The 12,879-nt window shown below is 46.1% G+C and overlaps 1 protein-coding gene across 2 annotated transcripts in view; it reads left to right on the top strand.

Moving 5' to 3' along the window:
• The first annotated feature begins 4,820 nt into the window (after positions 1 to 4,820).
• The window catches only part of LOC144129255 (KICSTOR subunit 2-like), a 28,092-nt gene continuing 20,033 nt past the window's right edge, over positions 4,821 to 12,879 (top strand). The window contains exons 1-6 of one of the 2 annotated variants that reach the window (XM_077663271.1): positions 4,821 to 4,849; positions 5,236 to 5,418; positions 5,487 to 5,630; positions 6,869 to 7,167; positions 7,441 to 7,578; positions 11,834 to 11,972. In XM_077663271.1, coding sequence (XP_077519397.1) covers positions 5,320 to 5,418; positions 5,487 to 5,630; positions 6,869 to 7,167; positions 7,441 to 7,578; positions 11,834 to 11,972 — 819 coding nt within the window. In that variant the 5' untranslated portion in view covers positions 4,821 to 4,849; positions 5,236 to 5,319. Of the gene's footprint in view, positions 4,850 to 5,229; positions 5,419 to 5,486; positions 5,631 to 6,868; positions 7,168 to 7,440; positions 7,579 to 11,833; positions 11,973 to 12,879 lie in introns of those variants that run through there. The other variant, XM_077663270.1, reaches the window with a different exon arrangement.

Here is a 12,879-nt window from a genome sequence, read left to right as displayed (position 1 = left end):
AAAACGAGGGCGGACGTGTAACCGAGTCCCTCGCGAGACGACTCGAAGCCATGGGGGAAAAAAAAAGCCCTCCAGCGGTGCTGCTGCTGCAGCTGCGGGGCTTTGCTTTCGTTCCGGAAGCTGTGGCCTAGACGTACCACCAAGTGTTGCGGCTTGTTACGCCCGTTACACACGCCGCTGCCGAGCGCAGAGGAGAGTCTCGGTATCTTTGGCTTTGGGAGATGGCGGAGATAACCTTCACCACTGTGGGCGTCCCGCCTGCCGCTTTTGCCACCGCCACTGCATACGCACACACATATTCACATACGTCGCCGACTTCAGGGGTGTTAGATCAAGATTAAGCCGTTCCCGAAGTCCTGTTGAATGAGAGCGGTGCCCTCGATACGTAGACACCGGTAGGTATACTTCTATGTGCGCGTCTGTGCGAGGCCGTCCCCAGGCGCCCGAGGCAGCCCGCAGTTCCGGTGAGCGCGACGACTTACTTTGCTGTCCGAAGGTGCGATGCCGCTGTCGTCATCGTCTTGAGGCAATAATATGCCCTTGCATGCAGTCTCGCCTGTGTATTATAGCCAGTTCGCAGAGAACATGTCTGAGCGTCACGCTTCAGCAGATCACTGCGCCTATACCACAAGCTGTTGGTATGCAGCAGCATCTTAAATACTCGGCTGTTTCCCTCCTTTCATTTTTTTAGCCTTAGATAACGAAGTTTCCCCATGGCGTAACTTGGAGGTTAGATACTGCAGAGTTTTGATATCGATGCAGGTGTGCGTGTATGTCTCCCACAATGTTTCCCACAATGGGGAACATTGTGTGTCCATTTGAAGAAAGGTTTTTAGACCGATAGATGCACAGACGACTGGATGCTAGTAAGCGATGTCGGTGTCGTAGAATATTGGCACAGAAAAATCCCCCATTCACTTTCCGTCTATCCAAATTGTTGTCTAGATGGGCCGGGTAGGGGGGAATTCTCACTATTCTGCCGCCATAGCTGTCTTGCATGTGGCGCAACGCAGGTACAGGAATGGCTCTGCCACGTATGCTTCCCAACCATGACAAATATTCACCGACTTTGCTGCCGTGACAACAAAGAAAACTCGTTGAGTTATACTGCGCGTTCTCTTAGTGTACATTGTCTTACCCGTGGCGTCGAGTGCGCCGTGATGATGCACCACGCATAAGTCTTCTTCCGTAAGCATACCAATTCTGGACAAGCGCATTTTTTAAAGGGAAGTTGTTTATGAACGCAATTTTTTCACAGATCGTAAGATTCCACTATAACAATCAAGATATCCGCAGACCTCTCAGGATGCCTGTAGTTTTTTTGCTATTGACGTTTTTGCTGTCGACAAAAACTTTCCCCATTGGTTTTTTATGACAGTCCTAACTACTCGATTCGAGCGTAGGACAAACTAAAAAAGAACGTTTTTGCTACGCACCGGAAGATTGGACCTCTACCTTCAATATTTCCAAACAGTATTTTACGGTATTTCACAGTTGCCTCGCAATTAAAAGTGATGCCCAAGGATTCTACAGTCGGCATGTGGCGATAAGCGGCTGATGACTGTTTTACATGGTGCGATTTTTTTGGGGAAAAAATTCACAGATCAGCGCGATTCATTCCGCCGTGTATGCGTTAGCATTAGAGCCCGGTTAGCGTTTGCGTCGCCTGTATACTGCTTCAGCTGCTAGACGACGCATTTGCGTCTTTAAATTTGCTTTGAGCATGACTTTGCGGTATGGGGAGGCTTCTGGAGGTGTGTGCGTATAAGTATGTGGAGCCGTCTGGAGGTTAGTGGAGGTGGATGGAGTCCTTTGGAGAGCGGAGGTTGGTAGGTGGGTGGATGCTCGGTGATTGGAGGTGCATTTTTACCGGTGGGTACCCGGATGCACACCCTCCTTGGGTGTGAGTAGGAAGCTCTTTCCGGGCCTGAAAGGTGGAGACTTCACAGCCAGAAATAGAGGGTGTCGCCACTGACGCATTATAAAGCGTACGTGTCCTCACGCCCTCTCCCTCAGGGGCGGATTTATGGGTCATCCTTGGAGAGGGCGGTGCCATTTGAACCATATTCGTCTTTTTTCGTTAACAAATGGGGTTCAGCATGGTTTTATTATGTAAAATTTATTGCTTGCAGTAGGACGACCACCCCACCACCCTCCTCATAAATCGGCCCCTGCTCTACCCATCTCTGATTGGCCGTCACACCTCCTCTCCACGTGATTTCTCCCACCGATTCTGGTTTGACCACTTGCCCCCCTCCCTCCCCCCACACACACTTATCTCCACATTCCGCTTTGAGGCCTCAGACTGACAACAAGACTGATTCTGCAAAGAAGGCAGTAGTGATGCTCACGGAATAAATAAAGTGACTATCGATTTGCGTACTTAGGTTAAATGCGAATTAGGTGCGCTAGCACTTCGGTTTTCACTTCGGTTCAGGTGTTCAGATAGCGAAAATGGGTTAGTGCCTATATATGAGGAATTAGTTGCTCTCTTAATTTATAGATCCCTGGATGTCCTCATACCACTCCTGGCGCAGTGGTACAATGGTTAAGCGATGTGTCACTGCCCTGCGGTGACAGGTGCTGCCACCGTTGGGGCTTGTGAGACACAGGTTGCTCTTCCCGATGAACCTCTCGTGACCAATCATTAATTGAACTGCCACCCGCCACGGTTGGTTGGCGGTTTCCTTACATGAGCCTCTCATGGGTGGAGGTGCTGTTCTGGAGGGTTGAATGAAGCCTTTGCTCTGATGGAGGGTGGCGGCTTCACTTTTTTCTGTCAGGTTCCGACGCCGTGATTTGGCGAAATGAGCCTATTACTGCTATCGCAGTAAAGATTGGGCCATGCTTAGCTGCCTAGCATAAAATCCATCGAGAGCTGTTAAACTGCGCGCTGTGCTGCCCAAGTGTACCAAGTGGCTCGTCAAAAGCTTGCAGGTACGGCCAGGGCCGCCTCCTTTTGATGTCACTTACTCGGTTCGCGTTCATACGCAGCCTTATCTGCCCGTGATGCTCGGTCTGCACCCGGCGTCAATAGGCAGCGGGCGTGGCAGGATCTGTCTCTGGCGACAATGGTCTTCATGCTGTTGAGCGCGGGGCGTGCGAGAGCTTCTTCCTGCTGCGAATCGGAAAGAGCAATGCAGCTGCTGCACGCTCTGACGTCACGACACGCTTTGCTTTGACGTCACTCCAGCCGCTGCACGCACCGCACCTGCTGCTCCTCCGCTCTGACGTCACGAAGTACTTTGGTTTGGGCTAGTTGTTTCATAGCTGTAGTTGATGGCGCGAAAGGAACAAGGACAAGAGAGGCGCCTGTCCTGTAGTGTTCTTGTTCCTCTCTTATCCTTGTTCCTTTCGCGACGTCCTGACATCAACTACAACTGACGTCACGCTCGCTTGGCTCACGTCTCGTTACGTTGGTGCTTTCTGTGTTTTTAGCCCTCCAGGGGTTACCTCCGGATGGCAGTCCTAGCATGCATATGGTAACCACCCATGTCGTCGGCCCATGTTGAAACTCCGCTCCGGAAGTACTCCATACAGCCGATCCCTCTGTAAAATACTGTGATTCCTGACACACTCACTGTGACAGGCATGATCGTCCCTCTTGTCGCAGCCGCCCTGCGACTAGGTTCAAAGTTGTCTGCAGTGGATCGGCGAAGTGGGTGGGATCGCTCCTGCATGAACTAATGGGGAGCGTTTGGAGGCGCCGCACGTGACGAGCGTAGGTGGAGCAAGAGTGGGCGAAATTGGACGCATTCATTGCTGGCTGAGGCAATTTTCTTGTATGTTCTCGCAGCACACATTTCGCCCTTCCCGTGTTCAATGTACTGCGAGAAGTGCGAGATTCGCAGGAAAAATGGGAGGGGGTGATTACGCAGTATTTTACGGTATCTGTGTGGTTTTACTGCGAAAGCGCTGCTACTGTACACAGTTTATTTCACCTTTTCATGAATTTCAGCAACGAGGACGCACAGACGCCGGTTCGGCTGTTGACAGTAGTGATCGCATAAGCCTTATGTGCTGGCTCTGGATTCGAACAACTTGCATGCAGCACAAATACCTGAAGGACAAATAGTTCGTCCTTATAACGCCTTGTCACACTGTAGTGATGGGAAGCGAATAGCTTGTATTTGCTAACCTACGACTGCCGTCGTCATGCGAGAACAGCTGAGGCACATACCCGATCGGTTATCCGAGCGAGATCTTGGTGCTCCTCATTGAAAGAAAACAAGCTGCTTTACCAAATATCCTGATTTACACAACGCTCTCAAACATTTACCGTTAAAAAATTGTTCGAAGTGAAGCCTAGAGTTGTTTGTGGAGCACGTCGCGGGCAGTCTGCCAGCGGATCGCAATGGCGTAATGCCTTCGCCGCTCACTACTTGACGGCACTCGGAACACGTTGCATCCCGTTGCAGAGAAGTTGCTGCCGTTTGAGACAGCGCACAACATTCTTTTCCCACCGCTGTGAGCGCTGGCATTGAGGAAAGAAGGGTCGAATTCATACTGCTCCTACACGAACAAAACCACAGGAACGACCCAGAAGTTCAAACGTTCAAATTCACATGGGAGAGATTCGCTGGGACGAAATGATCCCCGTAGTTTGCACACAACCTAATCGTATTCTTTAATCGCAGCACCGTCTCGCGTTGTCTGCCTTTGAAGGATTTATTTGTATTTAAATATCAATTCTTCTTCTGTCATCAATGTGCTGAATTGTTGAAACCGAAACTAACCGAAGCTTTTGTGGTAGCCACTTATTTTTAAAAATCCAAAAATCCAAACTAAGTCGATCCAATCCGACGGTAGTTGGATTTTTTGGGTTTTGCTTTAGTTGGCGCGGTCAAGGGTGTGACATTCCCGTAGAGCCAATGGGGACGATTTTGAAATGCGACGGTGGCGGTGCCTGGGAGTTGGCGGCGCGGCCAGCGCGGCTGATTAGCAGCTGCTTAGGGCGCTCGCTCGAGTACCAAAAACGTAAATAGTTTTCTCCAAAGAACAGTTTATTAAAGGAAACATCAGTAGTGACAATCGATGTACAAAAGTGATTTTAGGCATCTTGGGCATTGCAATATCAGTGACAATCGTTCTAAAAATCAAAATTAATAAATTCCATTATGGAAACCTAGAACACATGAGCCGCCAGATACCAGGATCGCTGCAATCGTTCCGACCGTGGCGACACTTACGGCGCGGACGCGCAACTTGCAACATGCCACAGCACTGGCGCGGTAGGAGCGGTGTTGTGCACAGTCTCTCACGCCGTTGTATCTGCATATCAGCAGCACTTTTTAATGGCAGTGTTCTGCTTTCAGAAACATGGACTGTGACGACTTTCTCGCTAAAGAGCAAAAAGTTTTGGAGCTCTATTTTTCTAGCCTCGGTCATTTCAATTATGACAAGGCGAAAGAGATTGTCGTGAGTACGAAATTTGTTGCGTTAGGAGTTTGTCACCGGTGTAATCTCGCGAATGCTGTTATTTGCAGGAGAAGGAGCGCGATGCCTTGTTCAAAACAGGAGCCAACTATTTGTTCAGCAGCGTCCTCACAGCATTGTCACAGATGGCCGTAGCGGAAAAGCTGTACATGTCGCTGCAGTATCTGGCTCCCAAAAGCTTTCTGAGGAAAGACGTAAGTGTCTTATTGTCATTCTGCAACATAATGTCGGGCGGGCATCAATCGCCTAACTTATGACGGTAGCTGATTGGGCAAGTTGGTTGTTCATTATGAAGACTGCTGCGCCGGAGAACAAGGACAACACGAAGGAGACACCACAGCGCATGTGGTGTCGCCGTCGTGTTGTTCTTGTTCTCCAGCGTTGCAGTTTTCATAATGCCTAACGTATACTCGTTGTTCTTTCGATAAGTGTTGCTAAGCGACAGTATAAGTGCTTCAAGCAGCGTTGCGCTATGGGCAAGAAGTTCTGAGGATAATATGGGTGTAATGTCGTAACTGATTACTAAATTTCTCGTGTAGTGTAAAGTATTCTTCCTTTAGTGTGTTGGCACTTATAGTGGGCATTCCCCGCATTTAGCAGTTTGTTTGTTTGTTTGTTTGTTTGTTTGTTTGTTTGTTTGAAGTCTGCTTGTGGCAGGCTGGTGAGCAGCCTGCCCAGGCGTGTGTGTGTATATATGCCTAGCAACCTGACGGCCGTGGCGGGTGGCAGTTCAATTAATCGCGAGAGGTTGCTGCAACCTGGGTCTCAACCAAACCCAAGCAACCAAGCCCCACTAATGGCAGCATCTGCCATAGAAGGGCAGGGGTGCATCACTTAACCGCTGCATCACTGCGCCAGGAGTGGTATGAGGACTCCCAGAGATCTATGAATGTAAAGGAGAGAATGACAAATTCCGTATTAAGGGCATTAACCTATTATCGCTATCTGAACAGCTGCCATCCGTGAACGCTGGATGTGATTGAAGAAGGAAACCAGCGCAAAAGACGAAGACACAGGAACAAGGAACACAGGACAACGCTGTGTTGTCCTGGACAGCGTTGTCCTGTGTTCCTTGTTCCTGTGTCTTCGTCTTTTGCGCTGGTTTCCTTCTTCAATCATGTACCGACTCGCCCAGCTCTCCACTCTACTAAATCATGCTCGATGTGAACTTGAACCGAACTGAAAGCTGAAGTGCTAACGCACCTAATTTGCATTTGGCCTAGCTATGTAAATCCAAAATCACTTTTTTTTGTTCGCAGCCATTATATCAGGCATGTGTGTTGCGGTGTTGATAGGTTCAGTTTTTGCTCCTGTTTTTCTTGTTCATTTATTTCTCTCTCATTGTGAATGGGAGCGTCTTCTAATGTTTAGTATAAAAACTGTTACATTTTGAACACTTACAGTTTTTACAATGCTTTTGGAACCCCTTTAGACCTCTCTGAAGTCACTCTATGAGGCACTGCGGCTGGAATTTCTACGCCTGAAGGACCAAGCGTCTTGTTCGACGCCAATCTCTTGCAGCCCGTCTCCTTCGAGCTGCTCACCTATGTCACCTTCGCCGTCAGCCACATCTCTGAGCTCAATGAGTCCAGGTGCAGTCATAGGCTCCTACCAGAGCAGCTCGTCTTACATGTCTCAGTCACCTCCTGCTCCTGTTCTGGATGCCTTTCTAAGCCACCTGTGTGGACAGCTACATTCATTTGTTGTGGCACGCGTCAAATCAGTGGACTTGTATCCTTCCTTGGGCGGCTTGTGTTTTTCTGTCTGTTGTTGTGCAGGCACTACCTGATAACCAATCTGTCTGTCATATAAAATGAGTGTTGTTTACTCAATGGTAATGTTTTTAAGTCAAGACACATTTACGTGTGGTTTTTCTTGGTGATTGCTAGGATTGGGATACCAATTTTCAATCTCCTTTGCAGCCTACTACTATTTGGGTAATTGTTTTAAATAGTATTTCCATTAAGCTATGTTGCTAACTTATCGCCTTAACTATGAATGCAGCTATGACAAGCTCTACTCTCTTAGCTCCGGGAAGATGATGAAGTTCAAGGAATTGTCCGCAGCACTAAATGACATCATATCGCAGAATGAAAACCTTTTTCATCATCCTGTCTTGACTGCACTGAAGTCATCATTCAGGTGAATCTTCTATCTACAAATCAATGAATGCATGACTCTCAGTCGTAACTGCATGTACAGTAAAATGCATAAGTAGTTATATGCAACTGTAATTGCTTTACTGTACCCAGCATTATGGCATAAGGAGGCATACTGAAGAAGTTGGCACGGAAAAACGAGGACAAGCGAGACAAACAAAGACGAGCGCTACTCACAACTGAAGGTTGTGAGTAGCGCTCGTCTTTGTTTGTCTCGCTTGTCCTCGTTTTTCCGCGCCAACTTCTTCAGTATGCATTTCAACCAACTAGCCCAACTTTCTGCTCTCCTAAGCATAAGGAGGGATTGAGGGGGAAGATGCGCCCGTCTACAGCATTGAGAGCTTATGTTTCATGGCGGAATTTTGAAAGGCTAGTTAGTAAGCGCTTGACAAGTAGTAACAGTGAGTAAGGACGCAGAGGAGAAAAAGAAGCGGATAGGAGACCACACAGGTTAACAAACCAGGCTACTTATTGAAAAGTCAGATGCTCTAATGCAGCAGCTACCCTTGACACTGCAAAGAAAGAGGGAAAAAAGCTTGCAGCAGACTTTGCACATTAGTCCGACTCTTTCTGCATCCCTCCAATTTCAGTGTCTTTTCTTATTCACTATTGCACATGTTATGTTTTGTATCATTAGTAGAGGTCTTTTTCAGCATGCCTTCAATATTATTAAAAGAAAAGTAATTGATTTTCTTACCTTGGACCTGTCACTAAGCCTTGATATATGCAAGTGGCAACAAGAGCATAAAGAGAAATTATAGTATTTTGAGGGATGTGGTTATAGTTGATTTGACATCTAATGTCTGTTGCATGTTCTTTTCCTTGTATTTGAAAAAGTTGCGCATAAGAGCTTGTGATGTTTCAATAGGAACTTTTGCTTTTAGTCACTGCTTTGTCTCGGCCAGCTCTTTCTTTTGTCTGTGCCCACCTGGAGTCTTATCACTTGTTTATTACGTATCTATTAAAACTTTATGATTTCAACAATTAAGATATATGTCCTGAATTTTCTTGCTTCTCATAATCTATTGTTGAGTAATAGGTGACCACAAAACTTAAAAAACTGTTGGAATGAACGTTTGAACTTTTTTTGGAAGAAGAGCAGCTTCATTTGGCGGTACCCGTAGTATGGCAATATAGCTGGTAGCATTGGTCTTGCAACTGTGTCAGGAAATATAGTTGAGAATCTTTGTGGTATTACAATGCATGTTCATTTAGCAGTCTACTTTAGTGGTATCACTCTTTTGTACACAAGATTAGGGTGTAGGCCTAACTTCATTTTGTCATATGCTTGTAAAAGTGTGGAGGTGGGTGGAAACGAACCCAGGCTCCAGTGTGCAGTGCATGTATATCTTGCAATTTATTTGAAAAATATGGCTAGTGCACAAAAGCACAAGCTAGCTATTGATCCCATCCGTAAAAATATTCAATTCACTGTGTACCGTGCATGTGCTGTTTTCAATTTAAGGTGTGCCGCTGTATAACACGCTTTGCTGTCAGCATCAAAAGTTTGCAGCATGCAGTATTGACAAAAAATCTGAATTGTTATGCATCCTGAGGAAGCATTTGGGAATTGAATTGTCCAGTCTGCACATGTATTTTCCACCAAGGTGCTTGCCCAGAATGTGCTGCAGCTTGCTCTTTTTGTAGATTCAACATCCCACAAACTCTTACTGGGGACAGTACAAGACTGCAGTCAGTCTTTAGCTCCCTTCCATCAAATTCTCAAAAAATGGTGTTTGTCAGAAGGGAAATCCAGGCTTCTTTGAGTGGGCTCTAGTAATGGAGCTTAGAACTGCGAATCATTGTTACTTAATGCACATCTACTCAACCATCTGCTCTGGCGTAGCTGCCAGAAGAAAAATAGAAAAGTAAAAATGAAACGCAGTTTTAGGGCTGCGGAGGAGGATGCTTAGCCAGCATATAATGCAGTGATAAAACAAAATGCAATGTGGTCCGCTTAGCACAGGTGAATATTGTTTCACTACCAATCAACAGACTCTTTTTCTATGGATAAGGAAGCCTTGCTACTGTTTTGTGTAATGGGTCATATATTCCTGGTCAGCATGAAGTTTTTGGAAATTACCGTATACGGTGTTTGAGGAATAAATTTATAAAGCTGCAACAACCTTCTCAGTAGAATCCAAAAGTCTTTCTGCCACAGTTCAAATAGGGTTTTATGTGGAGTTGTGCAGAAATTTGGTGCATAAAGCATTTGAACTACAGAGTAGTGCGGATGCGTGGGATCTGATAAGATACGCAGCAGGGATACCAGGTATAGTGTTGCTAGTATTCTTTGCTTACTAGTGTCTGATGGAACTTCACTAACGGCAAGGAATTTTACATAATCACTTACTCATAGGACAGGGTATACGAGCTTCTTTAGTGTTGGTAGCATAATTTATACACTTTAATAAAGGCCGCATTCATGTGTGGGCCACTTTCACCAGCTTTGGAGCCAATAACTGAAAAAAAAAAATCTGCAAAGAACTGTGTTTCATGTGTGTGTAAATCCTTGAGCACGACATGCTACCTGGGTAGCTTTCAAGTGACGACAGCTGCCTGCGGCAATCATTATTTTCATATTCCAGCATGCATTGCTGTGCAGCCAAGTGTCATATAAAGCAGAATTCACGTCGTCTTCACTTGAAGTGGATGGCAAAGGCCAGCCACGAAGGGACGTTGACTATACGGCTAAAGAGGTCATCACTAAAGCTCGTCTGCTTTTGGATTTTGAATTCATTTTGTGTGGTGTCCCCGAACATTGTTGGTAAAATTTATCTAGTTGCAGGAATTTAGAATGCAACGGATGGGACCTAAGAGGACTTCATTTTCAAGGGTGGTGAGGAGCTGGGCCCAAGCAGCAGCGACAGTGATAGCTATGAAAAACCTTAAAGCTACTTGAACTTAGGACCCAAATATAGCATCAGACTGTGTGGTACAATAAAGTTGTTTTATGAACTATAGCTGGAGGGGTAAACTGAAAAATGCTGCTTTCGTGTAAGAATCGCACCCCATCAAAATAATTAGGTGGACACTTAAGCTCTGCCTTAAGGATGTGATGCAAAAGCATTAATGGATTCCTTCAGCAGACTCTTCACACACAAGACACAGACACGAACACTGATAAATCAAACGAGGACGACGTATGCTTCATACTGCTCGCGCGCCATCTGCTGGGGCAGTGGCATACATCAGATTGCAGAGCCACCACTGTGGCTCAGTAGTTATGACCCTAAGCTGCTGATCCGAAAGGTGCGAGTTTGATCCCGGCCACGGGGGTCGCATTTCGATGGAGGCAGAATGCTAGAGGCTCACGTGCCATGCGATGTCAGTGCATGTTAAAGACCCTCGGATGGTCAAAATTATCCAGAGCACTCCACTACGGCCTCTCTCATAGCCTGAGTCGCCTTGGGATGTTAAACCCCATTAAACCAAACCGTAAACCAAACATCAGATCGCAGGGGTTTTCTGGTAGCCACCGTACGCCAGCACTGCTATGCCACATCAAGCAAAGAGAATATGAAATGCCAATATGCATTTTGCCATTCACCTAATGACTACTTCTTTAATTAGAACCTCTATAATTACACACATGCTTATTAGCATACTGTCATAAGATGGCACTTTACTTGAAAGATCACATGCCTGTGTGGCCTAGGGGTAGCATGTATTGTGTGACTCTCAATCGAAGGGTCACAGTTTTGAATGCTGACTAAAATTCTAGAAATTTTTCTTTCCTTTATGTACATCATTTGAAACATGAGAGACAAATTTTAATTTGCACTGCATGTCATATTTTTTTTAACCACTTTCAATCCACGGCTCCATGTGGGACGTAAGTTTTACTGCACAATGCCAACAGGATGACGCCGCTTCTTTCGCTGAACAGGACCCTTCACACTATTGCATTAAAAAGTGAAGTGTGTATGGTAAAAGGCCCTTCTGCAGGTTTTGTTTATTTGGAAATTGGGGAAATAACTGTCAATGCATTATCACAAGTGTAATGATCTTCTTGGTATGCTTTAACTTTTTATTTCAATTGGTAGTTTATGCTCTCTACAACACTAAGGCTAAGTTTATGCTCATTACAGCACCAGCCCCACTTGGCATTGGGCTGGCGTGGTATTGAGCATAAACTTAGCGTGGCATGGGGCTGGTTCTTGGTACTTTCTTATATGTGCAGCGTCTATTTTCATCAGTGCGTGTGATTTCATGGGCCTGAAATGTGTGATGTGCAGTACGGAGCTGGAAACACTGCATCAGCTGCTTGAAGCCCAGGTCATGCTGTCTCAATGGCAGTTCCTGCAGGCACTGCTGCACCTCAAAGAGGCCCACGCCAGGCTGGGAGAATGGAATGCAAGCCTCCTGTTGCCAGAGGTATGACTTTTAAGGCCAAGGCTGGTTGTGCGGCCCGGCCCACTTGGGCATCTATTGAAAAGTAGTTTATTTACTTATAGGGCATGTCCAAAGAAGACCGATTCTTTGACTGAATATTGATTTGGCAGTTCAGCAACCCAAGTAGCAAAGAGTTATGGCTATGTTCCTAGCCATTTCTGAGGAAGATTTGTGGGGTTTTTGTACAGCTTATAATTGGTTATTTATAATGACTCTGAAGAAGGAACTGCATTATAAGTATGTAATACTTAGCCCTCTAGCCAGCTCACGTCAAAAATTCATCCGCATTCATGTCTAAGCCTAAGAATGTCGACTGCCTTTCACGAGCTCTGGTCGAACCTGCCACCATAGAAAATGAAGACACAACATTTTTGGGAGTTGCAGATGCAACAACTACTTCGGAGAGGGCAAGGAGTTGCTCCCTGTTATTGATTTTTTAGAAAACCGAACATCGTTTCTGCCTAAGATCTCTTTGCACAAGGGACTGTCATCATTCCGTCTTTGCAATGATGTCCTTTACAAGAAAAGCTTCAATTCCAGGGGAAACAGCCACCTGCTTATCGTTACAATTATGTTCAGAAAAAAAGTCTTGCAAGCATTCCATGACGAAGCAACCACTGGCCACCTAGGCTGCAACTACTCCTTGGCTAGGATCAAACGCAGGTACTACTTGCCGCAGGTACTTGCCGCAGGTACGCCACAGGTACTTGCCGCAGGTACACAGGTACTACTTGCCAAAACTGATGATGGCAGTTAAACACTATGTGCGGTCCTGTATAGACTGTCAGTGCCCTAACGTGCTGCCTGTAAATCCAGCTAGGCTACTCCACCCTCTCCAAGTCCCAGAACTGCCATTTCAGCAAATTGGAGTGGACCTTCTGGGTCCCTT

The sequence above is a fragment of the Amblyomma americanum genome, chromosome 4 (genome assembly GCF_052857255.1).
Source record: "Amblyomma americanum isolate KBUSLIRL-KWMA chromosome 4, ASM5285725v1, whole genome shotgun sequence".
In the NCBI taxonomy this organism is placed as follows: Eukaryota; Metazoa; Arthropoda; class Arachnida; order Ixodida; family Ixodidae; genus Amblyomma; species Amblyomma americanum.
Note: the sequence above shows the minus strand (reverse complement) of the source record. Positions and strands in the feature narration are given on the sequence as shown.